The sequence below is a fragment of the Thamnophis sirtalis genome, unplaced genomic scaffold, assembly GCF_051295495.1.
Source record: "Thamnophis sirtalis isolate CommonGarterSnake01/CBP01778 unplaced genomic scaffold, rThaSir2_p1.2 scaffold_13, whole genome shotgun sequence".
In the NCBI taxonomy this organism is placed as follows: domain Eukaryota; kingdom Metazoa; phylum Chordata; class Lepidosauria; order Squamata; family Natricidae; genus Thamnophis; species Thamnophis sirtalis.
Window position 1 is genome coordinate 11,210,102 of NW_028261393.1, and position 16,233 is coordinate 11,226,334.

The following is a 16,233-nucleotide window of genomic DNA, read 5'->3' on the forward strand; positions in this document are numbered from 1 at the left end:
CAGTTCACACGTATTCGGTAGAACCGGTTCGTCAAATCTACCGAACCGGTTAGAAGAGGTTCCACCAGTGGACCCGGAAAGCAGGCCACACCTACAGAAGAGGTTCCAAAAATTTTTGAAACCCACCACTGGTCCTTGGATATGATTATTCTACACTATCATGCTCACATTTATAAAACTCAGTGCCTCTGTGAAAGGTAAGGATGACTACTGCGTTTGTGGTGCAATCAGAACATTGCGTGTGTTGAAGTTGTTTTAACGCAAACCAAAGATGCCTTTTAAAAAACAAGTTTACATCATATTCTTATGCATGCCAGAGCTGTGTGTGAGGTAATTTAAGGTGGTTCTGACAAGTGTCATCGGCATCTTCATATCCGGACACATGGGGGGCAAGCCACTCCCATCCAGTCACAACGGCAGCAAGCCACTCCCACAAAGGAGGCCACACCCACAGAGTAGGTTCGAACAATTTTTGAAACCCACCACTGGCACTGGGGAAGGGGGAAGGATTAATCTTTTAATTAAGTGAAAACCGCAGGAACTTTCAGAGTTGGCTTTCACTGGCAGTGCTGACATGATGTATACAATAAACATCATTCTTAGAGGAATCTTCCCGCCTTACAGTTCTGCTTTCAATGGGTGTATTACTCGGAATGCTGGCAACTGCATTCTAACCACTGCACCACGAGGGCTAGTTTGTTTAAAGAAATAGGAAATGTGGTAGAAAAATACCGAAAGTGTTTGGTACTGTTCTGACCGAGGCTTCCCCAGAACATGAAGCAAACTCCTTGTTCTGACAAAAACCCCTTTTATTAATTGACTGTGAATTCTGCTCATTCACATCCAGCGAAGTCTTTCAAGGGAGGATTTACAGTCACAGACCTTATCTGGCCTGGAGAGCTGCCAAGGTTGATATCTGCAAAACTTGGCAAGGAGTCTCGGAGAGTCACGAACAAATTAAGTGAACAAATTGTCTCCTGCAAACTCCACTCCCCTTTCGCTCCTCTTTTATTTCCTCTGGGAGGGGCCATTCATCATCCACCTGTGGCCTTACTCCCAAGTCAGCTCCTGTTCTTTAGCTGTTCCATTCATCTGACAACTCTGTGCATGCGCACATCGGGAACAGGCTCCAGATGTTTGTCTGCCTCACTGATGCCTGACTCTGAAGGCAGCTGATAACTGGCTAATATGGCTCTGGCCCCTTCTCTGCCTCCAACACAGAGCCCTCGTCAGAGCCTTCCCCAGACTCCAGGACTGGCCCATGTTCCCCCTCCCACCTCAACCTCCTCCCTGTCTGAATCTGTTGCCAGCTCTGCTGGCCGCTGGCGAGCCACAACAGGTATAAGCAGGAGGAAATACACTGCTGGGTAGGACACCAGACCTACCTGAACTTGCCAAGTCATTCCTCTCTCAAGTCTGATGGCATAACCTCGAAGAGTGATGACAACTGCCTTTGGCACAGCTTTGCCTTTCCGGTTGCTCTCGTTCTCCACCACCACGGAGAAATGGACCAGTTCAGCATCCCTGCCACAGACTTCGACCAAAGTGTAAGAACAAGACCCCAGGAAGTTGAAGGCCTCTCCATCCAAAGTGAGGTAGTGGCTCCCACTGGTCACGCTGCATTTGCCCCAGCCACGAGGGTGACAAGCTTGCTTCCCGTTCTCAATCTTGCATTGCTGCTGAGGCCCACAGAAGACCTTCCGACATTCCACGGCCCCGTTTTCTCTACAACGACATTTGTCTTGGCAAGAAGCACTGGGGTAAAATTCATCACCCCTTTTATAATACCTGCCCTGGTACAGACAACCACATTCTCCTATAGGGACGCACTCATCTCCACTCAGGACAAACCCAGCATTGCAATAGCAGCCTTCTTTGCAGGAGGTCTGACATCCATCGGGGGCTGAGAAGCCATGGCAGGTCACAGGGCAGCCATCTCCACAGTGCTCGTAGTGAGAATTATGGGGGCAGGAAAGACCTGAAAAAAACAATTGAATGTTAAAGCAATAGCAATAGCAGTTAGACTTATATACCGCTTCATAGGGCTTTCAGTCCTCTCTAAGCGGTTTACAGAGTCAGCATATCGCCCCCACAGTCTGGGTCCTCATTTCACCCACCTCGGAAGGATGGAAGGCTGAGTCAACCTTGAGCCGGTGAGATTAGAACCGCTGAACTGCAGATAACAGTCAGCTGAAGTGGCCTGCAGTACAGCACTCTAACCACTGCGCCACCTCGGCTCTTCAACCACCTCGGCTCTTCACATATGATTTGTTTAACTATGATTTGCTAACTCAAAAGTGCTTTTTCAGGAGGCAACTGGACTTTTTTCCTTTGAAAGACATTTCACTTCTCATCGAAGAAGCTTCTTCAGTTCTGACCAGATGGTGGGGAATGGAAGGATTTATATTCCTTGCAGACAGCTGGTCATTTGCATCCTTTTAGGGGGGTCATTGAAACACTTGGAAGTTTATCCAGTGGTGGGTTTCAAAAATTGTTCGAACCTACTCTGTGGGTGTGGCCTCCTTTGTGGGAGTGGCTTACCACCCATGTGACCGGATGGGAGTGGCTTGCCGCCCATGTGGCGGTTCTACCTCTGAGTTTATCCTTCCATTCCTCATTATCTTGTCAGAGCTGAAGAAGCTTCAATTCCAGTAAAACATGAGGAAGCATTCCCTAACACTAAGAACTCCTAACCCAGGGGTGGGATTCAGCCAGTTCGGACCAGTTCGCTCAAACCGGAATTTCTGGTGATCAGTTGGCCCCGCCCACTCACTGCTGCGCTAGTGTGCCCTATATTTCTTTATTTGAAGCCCAGCTGAGAAGCGCAGCAGACTGGATTGCTGTGCCTCAGCTGTTTTACTCAGTAGAAGTTGCAGTAGAAGGTACATTTTAGACCTGTTTTCAAATGCACTGCACGGGTGAGCAAAGCGAGCATGATTGCATGAAACATGCGCTCAGCGAACCGGTTGTTACACCAATTGAATCCCACCACTGTCCTCACCTATGGAACAAACTATTTTGATGGAGGTGTCAGCCTCCCTTTTGAGGTCAGAAGATCTTCTCTTGAAATGCTAGAATAGTGGATTCTGCATTGGGGAGTGTGGACCAGTTGATTGCTAATGTACCTCCCAAACCTTCATTCCCAGCTCCAACAATGCAGTGCTAAATGAAGCCACAATTCACGATCCACAAACCGTATAGGGACTCACATAAGGCAGGAAGCCCAAAGTGTGCCACCTCCATCACAGTTTGGCGCAGCGTATGAAATCAGCTTATAAATAGCAACAGAAACCAAATCAGAATCTCCCTTCATATAAGAGGAGCCGTGTTGACTTTGCAGGAAGGACTCCTGAGCCTGACAGTTTGTGGGATTTTTGCCAGACCATGTGCAAAGCATCTCACACTCCGGTTAAATTAAGCAGGGTTAAAGTTGAGCCACCGCTTCTCCCTCAAGTTGGCAGCTGTCTGAAAACCGCAGAACTGCAGCGGGCACTTTGACTACTTGATGGTGGGTAAGACTACACTCACCATACCTGTATTTAGAAGTGAGAAGGCCATGTTGCTTTGCAAAGCTGTTTTGGTTTATGCTTTGCTTGCACCTCCCTAAGAAGTTTCTGGGGGTAGGGAGGAACTGGGTGCTGAGCCATGGTGGTGCATTGGTTAAAGTGCAGAACTGCAGGATACTTCTGCTGGCTGCCAACTGCTAGCAGTTTGGCAGTTCAAATCTCACCAGGCTCAAGGTCAACTCAGCCTTCTATCCTTCCGATGGGAGTAAAATGAGGAGCCAGGTTGTTTGGGGGCAATATGCTGACTCTATAAACCACTGAGAGAGAGCTTGCAAAGCACTGTGAAATGGTAAATAAGTCTAAATGCTAGTGCTAAATGCTAGTGGCATTCCTAATAACCTCCTGGTTATTGGTTTTTGGCAGGAGGTTGGACTAGAAGACCTCCAAGATCCTCTCCAGCCCTATAATTTTATGATCCTATGACTCAAGAGCTGCAAGATGCAAGCATACTCTTGAGATTTGAAGCTCCTCCCCTTTTATGCATGGCTCAGCTCTGGAAGATTCTGACCCCTTCCCATGCATGTCCCCACCTCCATCAAAGGAACATGTTCCTTCGAAGATTTGGATGAGGGATGTCAAACTTGATTTCATTGAGGGTCGCATCAGGGCTGTGTTTGACCTCGGGGGCTGGGTATGTGTGGCAAAGGTGGGTGTGGCCAGCTTGACATCACTCATGTTGGGCATGCCTGTGGCAACCCGAGCACTCTGCCAGGCAAAATGGGTTGTGACAGCCTCCTGCAACCCTCTGCCAGTGAAAATGGAGTGTGAAAACTCCGTTTTCACTGGTAGAGGCACAGCGGGCGGGTCCTTCGCTGTTTCCAGGGTGGCCCCTTGGGCCAGATCTAAGTACCCCATGAGCTGAATCCAGCCTGGGGGGCTTGAGTTTGACACCCCTGATCTAGACAGTCCTACAATTTCTTTCTTATCAGCCAGAAGACAGTGCAATTGTCTGCATTATGGCTGTGATGATAGTGGCGATCATCATTACTTCCTTATTTATGATCAGGGGGAAAAAAGATCTTGCCAGGCGTCCCCAAATACAGCTAATGTTATATGTATATTTATACTTCACTTCTTTGCAATAGAAAGAACATTAAACCGAAGGATTTGCTGGGTTGATTCGTTGCACGTTGCTTTGGGATTACTTTCCGTGAAAAGCCGGCCAAAAATGGTTAAATAAATAATGTTCTCTCCCTCTCAAATAACACCTTCAAAGAGGTAAATTTCTTCACAAGTATCAGAGCATTGGAGGAAAGGATAAACTCATCTTACACCGAATGGTAAATTCCCTCTCTGGCTGAATATATATAAAATATATATATATATAAAAATTGGGTTTCTGTCTGGATGGTCTCTTGTGACGAGCCGAAGGACAGAGAATGGAAGTAGTGATCTTCCTCCCATATTTGGGCATACCAGGGGTTGTGACTTTAATATATACCTTTCACCCTGGCTTGGCTGATAAGGAGTCGAGCTCTGTAGCTCAGTGGTTAACACATCTGCCTAAGAGGCAATACAGCACAGGCTCGATTCCCAGTAAGGGTATGGCTAGCTGATGAGAGCTAAATAGCTTGAAATAGATCTATACTAGTCTCCCTTTATTTATTTATCAGCACAAATATAACAAATGTAACAAAAAGGCAACAGTAAAATATATATATATATATATCACACACACATACATGCATACTCTCTCTATCTCTATCTCTATCTCTATCTCTATCTCTATCTCTATCTCTATCTCTATCTCTATCTCTATCTCTATCTCTATCTCTATCTCTATCTTCCTTCCTACCTACCTACCTACCTACCTACCTACCTACCTACATACATACGCACATACGCACATACGCACATACGCACATACGCACATACGCACATACGCACATACGCACATACGCACATACGCACATACGCACATACGCATGCATGCATGCATGCATGCATGTATGTATGTATGTATTGTGTCACAACCCCTGATGTGCCCAAATATGGGAAGGAGTATACTGCTTCCCTTTTCTGTCTATCGGATCACTCTAGGAGTCATCCAGGCAGAAAGCCATTCTTTTATGTTGCCTTGTTGCACAAATGCAACACACACACACACACACACACACACACACACATTACACTTTAAACATATCAGATCTAGTTTGGTTTGGAGAAGGGTTGTTTGTTCCAAAAGTGCTTTTTTCAAGAGGCAACTGGACTTTCTGGCCATTCTCTGAAGATGTTTTGCTTCTCATCCAAGAAGCTTCTTCAGCACTGACTGGATGGCGGGAAGTCAGAGCTGAAGAAGCTTCTTGGATGAGAAGCGAAATGTCTTCAGAGAAAAACCAGAAAGGCCAGTTTCCTCTGGAAAAAGCACCTTTGGGACAACCATCACCTGGATGACCGAGCATCTCCATAGAGAAGAAGGATTATTTGTTAGCTTCTTTCTTCGACCTTCCCTTGCAAACATCTTTCTTTTACAATATTTCTTAACCTTGGCCAACTTAAGACCTATGTACTTAATCTATAGGTCTTAAAGCTGCCAAGATTGAAAAAACACTGCTCTAATCACCATCTTCTTCCTTTAATGTCCCCATAATCCCTTGCAGATTATGTGGGGTCTGGGCAACTGAATGGAGCTAGTAGAGTGTTTACTGGCCAGATGCCCTTCCTGTCGTCAATGCAGAGTTTTGTTCATCAGATACACTGTGCCCGGAGAGAGAAACATCTGCCCCTACCTAGGAATGAACTCACAGCCTCCCAATTGTAAGGCGAGAACTCTACCTCTAGGCCACTGCACCATTCCTGAAAAATACAGCTCTAATACTTACTGCAAAAGGAGGCCTCCCGCCATTGGTCTATCTGGATGCCCAGTGCTTGGCACACCGTTACGTAGGCTGCAATGGCACTGCACAAGATGCTCTGGTGGCCCTTGTAGAAACAGGCATCCAAGACACAAGAATCAAGGTAAGGTGCTGGGTTGATAGCTATGTGACAATGCCTGAATGGTCCATCTTTTCTGGAGAGGACCCCACAGTAGTCATCCGTCTTGTAGATCTGTTTCTCATTTTCACTACAGCCTGGACAGTTGCTGGTACACCCATTCACACAACCAGGGCTCTCTCCTTCTTTCCAGCTGTTGGCAAACTGGATAAAATCGGCTGCTGGTGCTCCATTCTTCATGGTCAACTCCCTACCAGGTTTTTGACCACAGAGACCACAAAGCACATTGAGATAGCTGCCAGGAACCGTGATGTGGACTAGTCTATTCCAACTGAAGATCAAGGAAAGGTCGAACTGTGTCTTGATAAGGAGATGATTTCCACTAAGGTAAGCCTGGATCTTGTCTTCATAGTAGAAGGGCAAGTCCACTAATACTCCATCAACCTACAGGAAGAGGAGAGAACATTGTCAAAATGGAAAACAAAGCCCATCACCCAGGAGGAAACAACAGAGACCATATTTGAGATGCTCCAGTCCATGACATCCTTATACAGAAGTGCGTCTCAACCTTCCTAATGCCGTGACCCTTTAATACAGTTCCTCATGTTGTGGTGACCGCCAACCATAAAATCATTTTATGTTTTCTGTAATTTTTTAAAAAATATGTGTTTTCCAATGGTCTTAGGCGACCCCTGTGAAAGGGTTGTTCGATCCCCAAAGGGATCCGGACCCACAGGTTGAGAACCACTGTTATACAGGATAATATGTGCCATTAAACACTCACTCCAATGCTGCTTTAGGACAAGCTAATAGTATTACAGATAATCCTTGACTTACAGCTACAATGGAGACCAGAATTTATATTATTAAGCAAGACAATAGTTAAGTGATGCCCAATTTTACAACTTTTTGCAGGGTTGCTAAATGAATAAGTATAATTGTTAAGTGAATCCTGTGGTCATTAAGCGAACAGGGCTTCCCCCATTGCTTGTCAGAAGCCAGGTGAGAAGGTCGCAAATGGTGATCATATAGCAATACTACTTAGATTTATATACTGCTTCACAGTGCTTTACAGCCCTCTCTAAGTGATGTAAAGAGTCAGCATATTGCCCCTGACAATCTGGAGACCTCGGAAGGATGGAAAGCTGAGTCAACCTTGAGCCAGTCAGGATCGAACTCTTGGCAGTGGGCAGAGTTTGCCTGCAATGCTGCATTTTCACCACTGCACCACAAGAACTGTTTATAAGATAAACAGGAGGCAAAAGAGGGAGAGGAGGAGGAGGAGGAGGAGGAAGAAGAAGAAGAAGGGCACAGCAATATCATTTAGACTTATATACCGCTTCATAGTGCTTTACAGTCCTCTCTAAGTGATTTACAGAGTCAGCCTATTGCCCCCAACAATCTGTGGACCTCAGAAGGATGGAAGATTGAGTCAACCTTGAGCCAGTCAGGATCGAACTCCAGGCAGTGGGCAGAATTTGCCTGCAATGCTGCATTCTAACCACTCTGCTACCACGGCTCAGTGACCCTGGAATGCTGCAACTGTTGTAAAGATGATCTCGTTGCCAAGGGCTTGAATTTTATCACTGTCAGGATGTTGTTATAAGGGTCATACACATGGTAACTTTTTTCAGTGATGTTGTAACTTTGAATGGTCATTAAACAAATGTTTGTAAGTTGAGGACAACCTGTATTAGCCTAGCCTCTTACCCAGGGGTGAAATTCAGCAGGTTCTGATAGGTTCTGGAGAACCGATAGCGGAAATTTTGAGTAGTTTGGAGAACTGGGAAATACCACCTCTGGCTGGCCCCAGAGTGGGGTGGGAATAGAGATTTTGCAGTATCCTTCTCCCAGGAATGGGGTGAGAATGGAGATTTTGCAATATCCTTCCCCTGGAGTGGGAAGGGAATGGAGATTTTGCAGTATCCTTCCCTTGGAGTGGAGAGGGATTTGAGATTTTGCAGTATCCTTCCCCTGGAGTGGGGAGGGAATGGAGATTTTGCAGTATCCTTCCCCTGGAGTGGGAAGGGAATGGAGATTTTGCAGTATCCTTCTCCCAGGAGTGGGGAGGGAATGGAGATTTTGCAGTATCCTTCTCCCAGGAGTGGGGTGAGAATGGAGATTTTGCAATATCCTTCCCCTGGAGTGGGAAGGGAATGGAGATTTTGGAGTATCCTTCCCTTGGAGTGGAGAGGGATTTGAGATTTTGCAGTATCCTTCCCCTGGAGTGGGGAGGGAATGGAGATTTTGCAATATCCTTCTCCCAGGAGTGGGGAGGGAATGGAGATTTTGCAGTATCCTTCTCCTGCCACGCCCACAGAACCAGTAGTAAAAAAATGAATTTCACCATTGCTCTTACCTGGATCGTATCAGGATGATCCTGGCTGATGGTAATGATCATATCATAGACTTCCAAGGTCAGAACGGAAGAGAATGGCAAGATCTTCCTTCCTTGGCTGTTCTGGATCTTGATGGCGAAGGGCGTGAGAGAAGGATCCTTGGCACAGAAGCCAACCAGCTGGTAGAGGCAAGTGCCAGTAAAGTCATATTTCTGCCCATCAAAAGTGGTGTAGTGATGATTCCCCATGACTGTGCAGGTGGCAACGCTGATAGGGTTGCACTGTCGGATGCCGTCGTCTATTCCGCATATTTCGCTAGCCTTGCAGCTGCCTGGCTCACACACGACCATGCCCATCTTGGGGTCACACCTGCAGCGAGAGGTGCAGTTCTCATCCCCCCAGAATTCCTGCTCCGGTTTGTAGTAGGCACCATCGTAGGTACAGCCGCAACTCCCCACGTGGACACATCGATCGACACTGAGCACGTAGCCTTCGTTGCATTGGCAGGTTTCCACACAGGGCATCTTGCAAGATGCGGAAGCCAATGGCTCCGAGCAAGTGTTTGGGCAGGCGCTTCCACAGGCCTCGTAGTGGCTGTTCTCAGGACAGGTCAAAGCTGGAAAGAAGGAGCAGAGGAAGGACTTCTCAGTAAGTTGGACAGACAGAAGGCCAATGCCACCAGTGGGAGTTGTACAGCAAGGCAGACCTATCCAACAGCAGTAAACTCTATCAACCAGATCATGTGTTTACCTTTCCTTTCCTTTCCTTTCCTTTCCTCTCTTCTCCTCTCCTTTCCTTTTCTCTCCTTTGCTTTTCTTTCCTTTCCTCTCCATTCCTCTCCTCTCCACTCCTCTCTATTCCACTCCACTCCTCTCCTTTCCTCTTTCCTTTTTTAAACTGCCTTTATTATTTTTATACATTTTAATCATTTATTTTCATAAGTATCTCAAGGTGGGGAACATTTAATACCCCCTCCTCCTATTTTCCCCACAACAACCCTGTAAGTTGGGCTAAGGGAAAGTGAGACAAAGTCATCCCATCAGCTTTTACGCCTAAGGCAGGACTAGAACTCACAGATTCCAGGTGAAACTCCTCCTGAAAAGACGGAAGAGTTTCAAAGGGGGGAATAAAAGAGAATTTGACAACGAGACAGATTATTTGGGTATTAAAGTTTCTTGACCATGTGGAACGGGACAAAGGATTAATTACCCTTAAGATTAGTTGTTCTGTTTGCTTCACCTAACTAAAACAAATGAAACAGGATATTGGTACCAATACCCCCTGTGGGGAGGTAATTGAGTAATGAATGTCCTGTCTCTGTTTTGGGAGATTGTGTGCAAGACCTACATGACACAGGAAGGGGGTCTACGTGACACAGGAAGGCCAGGTACTTTGGGATGATTGATATGTTGGCTAAGAGTATAAAAGACTGTAAACAACTGCCCTTCGGGGTTCAGATTTTGCTTGCTGCTGAACGTTGCGCAATAAACCTTTCCCTTTGACAAAGAGCTGGTCTTGTCTCATTTTCTGCAACACTGGTGATTGGTCCAAACTCACCCAACCACTTGCATGCCTAAGGCTGGACTAGAACTCACAGAGTCCTGGTGACTGGTCCAAACTCACCCAACTGCTTGCATGCCTAAGGCAGGACTAGAACTCACAGACTCCTGGTGACTGATCCAAACTCACCCAACTGCTTGCATGCCTAAGGCAAGACTAGAACTCACAGACTCCTGGTGACTGGTCCAAACTCACCCAACTGCTTGCATGCCTAAGGCAGGACTAGAACTCACAGACTCCTGGTGATTGGTCCAAACTCACCCAACTGCTTGTATGCCTAAGGCAGGATTAGAACTCACAGACTCCTGGTGACTGGTCCAAACTCACCCAACCACTTGTATGCCTAAGGCAGGACTAGAACTCACAGACTCCTGGTGATTGGCCCAAAGTCATCTTTCAAGCCTGTGATGAGACTAGAACTCACAAAGCCTGGTTTCTAGCCAGATGCCTTAAGCGTTAGAAGAAACGGCTTCTTATATTACATATTATCTCACATATTAATATAGCATCAAGGCCAACTGGACATTTCATCTATACCAGTTCAGAGAACAACCAGCCTACCTGTTTCCCCAGAGATCTGACTAAAGAAAGCATCTCCTTAACTAGTTGGATGATAAACTGGATTCTAGACAGAATCTTGCCAATTGCTGAGAATTCTATGACTTTATTCTGTTCTCTTCGGTAACTTTTGTTTTTTTAAAAAAAACCAAAAAACCCAGAAAGACTCTAGTTCTTGCCTCACTATCAGGAGGTTGTGAGCTCAATCCTAGGTAAAGGCAGATGTAGGGTCTCCTGCTTGGGCAGGGAGTTGGACTAGATGACTTGCAAGACCCCTTCCGTTAATCTGTTACTTCTCTTGCTTTCTAAAGAATGGGCTGACAAGAGTTTCACAATTAGCCTTGGTGTGTAAATTTGGGATGCCCTGTCTGTCAGGCCTGTAATTATATTCCTTTTAGAATTTTGGCCTGCCACACTTTCTCTTATTTCATTACGCTGTTTCATTAGTATAGTTGATGGGAGGGGGGAATAGACAGGAGTAGGATTGTGGAATGTATTGTTTTCATTCTTTTCTAGAAGCCAAGGTCATCTTTTGTCTCCGCACTTTTACACCTGACCGGAAGCAGCTGGGTGTGGACGCCAGCATGGAAGAAGAAGATTGGACCATGTGATGGATTGTGGGTGTGGGGACAAGATCATGAACTTTTAACTGGGTGGAATTCTGATGTCATTTCCAGAATTGGGATTAACACAGATGTGCTAGGATGTCTGCTTTATTAAATTGGAACTTTAAGGATCGTTTTGCCTTGGACTCTGATTTAATTCTACATGATACTGGGAACGCTGACACTGTCTTTATGGTGCCATACTTGCACAAGTGTGTCAGCAAATGTCTATGGAGATTCTCAGTCATCCAGGTTATGGTTGTCTTGGCAACTGGAGGCAACTGGACTTTCTGGGTTTTTTTTCCATTGAAGATGTTTTGCTTCTCAACCAAGAAGCTTCTTCAGCTCTGAAGAAGCTTCTTGGATGAGAAGCAAAACATCTTCAATGAAAATCCAGAAAATCCAGTTGCCGCTTGAAAAAGCACCTTTGGGAGCACATCACACTACAAGATTAGCTAAAATTAATAAAAAACTTATCTCCATAATGTTGTACATGTAATGTTGCACTAGGAACCCTTTACCATATGTGATGGAAGCGTCCGAAATCTGGGGGGGGGGGGTTGGCACCAAAAAAAGAAGAGATGCTAAATCAAAGGATGGAGTTGAGGCTAGAACTATTTTTTATTAGGGATCACAAAAGAAAAATATGGCAAAGGTGGACTATGTTTAATGCTGTATATTTTAAAGGCAGCAAGATTGGTTTTTGCATAAAAATAGAAAAATAAAGAGACTCCCTTGGAACAAGAAATAATAAATAAGATACTGTTGTGCGCAGACTGACACCAGAGCTCAAACACAAGGGTTAGACGGAATATCACGAAAACTGGGACAAATGGCACCAATGGTTAGAAATGATGTGGGGAAAGGCTGGGACAGAAAAACAGACAACTTAAGAATTGGAAAATATGCTATTAAGATTGTGTGATAGGTAGGAATGGGATATGTATTTATATTGTTAGTAATTATATAAAAGAAGGGACTAATGGGCAGGTAATTGGACTGACTACACATATCTATGTAATGGATATAAACTGCAATTGTTGTAAGATCCAAAAAAACTATATGAAAATATTTATGCCGGAAATGTCACACTATGTCCAATATTTGGAATGTTATCTAATAAAAACTTTAAAAGAAAAAAAGGAAAAAAACCACCTTTGGGAGAAGTGTGTCACCAATTAATTGGCAGCAAAGTGATGTGCTCCCCATCCAATAAATAAGCCCATGCTTTCCAGTGTTGGTGGTGGTAAAATCACTTCTTTATTAGGTCCTCTCCACTGTTTGAAGTACATCTCCGCAGCACTAAGGATGCCTCCAAAATTGGGTACCTTTGTCTTACCTGGGTTTCTATTTGTAACTGCAATGTCTCCAGTCTACATTTAAGGAGATTGTTGGTGGCGCAGTACTGGAAGAAGGAAGAATTGCCTACCATTCAAGAATGGACGTTAAAAGTAACAAACTTAGCAGAGATGGCTAAAATATCAGCATACCTCAAGGACCATTCAGATGAGAAATACAAGCTGGAATGGAGAAGATGGATTGACTACATTCAAAATAAATATGGGACTAAGAAATTTCAGTTAACGTATGAATGAATGAACAAGGGCTTGATTTTCTCTCATGCCACCCCAAGACCCGTACTCACCACAACCGCTTTGTGTTCTCCAGTCTGTAATGCTCACACCCTCGTTGAGGCACTGAGTTGCATAAGCCTCTAGAGCTTTGCACAGGATGCCCTTGGCACCTCCGCTGAGACAGACGTCATAAATGCAGCTGTCGAAAAAGTTGTCCGGGTTTAACTTGGGGTGGCATTTCTGGAAGGGGCCCTTGTCCAATTTGGTGAGGAGCCCGCAGAATTTTTCACTTCCAAAGAGTTCCTGATTGCTCTCCTCACAGGTGGGACATCGGCCCTTGCATTCATCCCAGCAGAATGGATCGCGGTCCTTCACTTTCCAACTTGCGGCCCACTCCACCTCAGAATTCGCCTTGACCCCTGCAGCTGTCATCATGTCGTCCTTGGGGTTTTGGTTGAAATTCCCACAAAGGCCACAGACGGAATCGTAGTAGCTGCTGGAGAGGATGACGGAAAAGATGTACGCCCCGTCGAAGGATACCTCCAGTCCAAAGTCGGTTTGCAGGATGGCCTTCACGCCACTTCGGAAAAGGTGGATTTTCCCATCTTCCAGGGTCACAGGCAGGTTGGTGATGACCCCGTTAAGCTGTGTTTTCAAACACAAATATACATACATAATGTATGGACACAGATGTAGGAGAGAAGAGAAAAGAAGAGGAGTGAATAGAATAGAATAGAATGGAATGGAATAGAATAGAATAAGAATAGTGTGAATTGAATAGAATAGAATAGAATAGAATAGAATAGACAGTAGAGTAGAACAGAACAGAATAATAACTTTATTGTCACTTTTAATGTACACTAATTGGCATATATTAAAATGAAATTTTGTTGCATACAGCTCTCAAAGCAGAGGTGGTATTCAGCCAGTTCTGACCAGTTCTGGAGAACCGGTAGTGGAAATTTTGAGTAGTTTGGAGAACTGGCAAATAGGCTGGCCACGCCCCTGCTGCCTCCCAGCTGATCTTCTTTGGTTAGCCTGAACAGGAAAATGGAACTGGAAAGCAGTTAGTGGGGTGGGGAGGGAATGGGGATTTTGCCACGCCCACCAGGCCACGCTCACAGAACCGGTAGTAAAAAAATTTGAATCCCACCACTGGTTAGAATGCAATTTAGTTTATCCAAAACCTCTTCTGGCTCTGGAGTCCATCGTGGAGAAGTTTCAGGACCCCCACAAAGGCCTCATTTAAGCAAAGAGTTTGGTGCTGCCTGCCTTTTTTTTGCTTCCGTGAATTATGTTGCCTCTGCCGCATGAATTCATCAGAGGGAATGTAGGTCACCTTACACTGGCCTGCTTTGCATTCAGAATGTGATGATCAAGTCACATTTTTGGATGGGCTTCGCATATCAGGTGCCAGAACCTGGTCAAGCTTAGCTGATCTCAAAAAAAAGAAGAAGAAGAAGAAGAAGCTAAGCAGGGCTGGACGTGGGCCGTATCAGGATGTGAGACTACACTAAAATTCCAGGACTATACGAGCTTGATGGAAAGAACATCCCAAGAGAAGCTAGCAAGCTACTTCTTTATCACTGCCAAGAAAACAATGTGAAAGCAGGTTTGGGTTTCAGCCAGCGTTACTGCCGGTTTGCTCATGCACATGTGCTGGATGCCCGCTGCGTGTGCATGCGCAGTCCAATGGAAATTGTTCTGCTTATGCGCAGGAAAAAAACCCGAACTCACCGAGATTTTGCCTGAATGCCTCCTGCCGATAGTGATGTTGTATCCGTACACATAGATATTGATCAGCCGCACGAAAGAAACATCCTGCCTCCCCCGGTTTTCATTCTTATGATCCACCGCAAATGGAACCAGTCTGGTATCATTGCCACAATATTTGACCAACGTGTAAGTGCAAGTCCCTTGAAAGTTCACCTCCAACCCATCGAAGGTGTGATAATGGGGTTCTCCCCAGCCATAGCAGGTCTCATTGTAAGTCGGGACACAGAAGGCTTTGCCATTCTTTATCTCACATGTTTCTTTGACCTGACACTGTAAGGTTTTGCATGGATCTGATAGAAGGAAAGATGTAAAATCAAACATAGTACCGTGTTTCCCCCCAAAATAAAGCAGTGTCTTATTTTCTTTTGACCCCAGAAATAAGCACTTGGCCTTATTTTGGGGGAGGTCTTATTATTGTTGAGATGGAGGAGGGGGTGAGCGTGGTCACTTCATGGCTGCTGCTGTGTTGCAATATTTTCGAGGATGTCTTATTTTAGCTCATGCACTCAAACGCCCGATTGGGCTTATTATCCAGGGAGGTCTTATTTTCAGAGAAACAGGGTAGAGGGAGCCCTCAATTTACAACCATTCAATGTTACAATGGCACTGAAAAAAGTTTCCTATGGCAGTTGTTCACACTTATAAGCTGGTTGGCAAGTGCCAGAATTGCAATCAGATGTTTGCATAACTTTGTGTGATGGTCATAACTTTGAGGATGAGTTGTAAGTCACTTTTCTCAGTGCCACTGTAACTTTGAACCATTGTTAAATAGTTGTTAAGTCGAGGACTACCGGTACTGTATGAATTCCACTCTATGCAGCAATCTCATTGTATAGAAAGTCGGAGTCGGAGTCAGCTGTATCTTAAATACATCCTTCGGGAAATATTTTCACTGAGTTTTCTAGGATAGGATAGGATAAATAGTGTTGGGTAATCTGGGATGATGGTGGTAGGTCAGGGTGTTCTTGGAAACTAACCTTTGGGTCATCCATCCCACTGTGCTAAACAGCAAAAGACACTCCTGGGATATTTTTTTCCCAAGGGCATAACTTCGTGACCCGTCAAAAGCGCGTTCCACAAAAGCGCGGTCGACGGAATCGCGTATGTGACGTCATCACAACGCGACGAAAAAGATCGAAAAATTGAAATAAAAATTAAATTACAGCAAGCCCATTCACATAAAGGTAAGGGTTAGGTTAAGGGTTAGGGTTAGGGTTAGGTTAAGGGTTAGGGTTAGGGTTAGAGCGTTAGCGTTATGTTTAGCGTTAGGTTAAGGGTTAGCGTTAGGTTTTTCGTTACGTTAAGGGTTAGGTTTAGGGTT

General features: G+C 45.1%; 1 protein-coding gene across 1 annotated transcript in view; it reads right to left on the reverse strand.

Moving 5' to 3' along the window:
- The window catches only part of LOC106541036 (IgGFc-binding protein), a 58,485-nt gene that overhangs the window by 12,859 nt on the left and 29,393 nt on the right, over positions 1 to 16,233 (reverse strand). The window contains exons 12-16 of the mRNA XM_087727797.1: positions 14,874 to 15,202; positions 13,208 to 13,781; positions 8,860 to 9,455; positions 6,389 to 6,944; positions 1,386 to 1,978 (exon numbers count right to left, since the gene is read on the reverse strand). Coding sequence (XP_087583923.1) covers positions 1,386 to 1,978; positions 6,389 to 6,944; positions 8,860 to 9,455; positions 13,208 to 13,781; positions 14,874 to 15,202 — 2,648 coding nt within the window. The remainder of the gene's footprint in view (positions 1 to 1,385; positions 1,979 to 6,388; positions 6,945 to 8,859; positions 9,456 to 13,207; positions 13,782 to 14,873; positions 15,203 to 16,233) is intronic.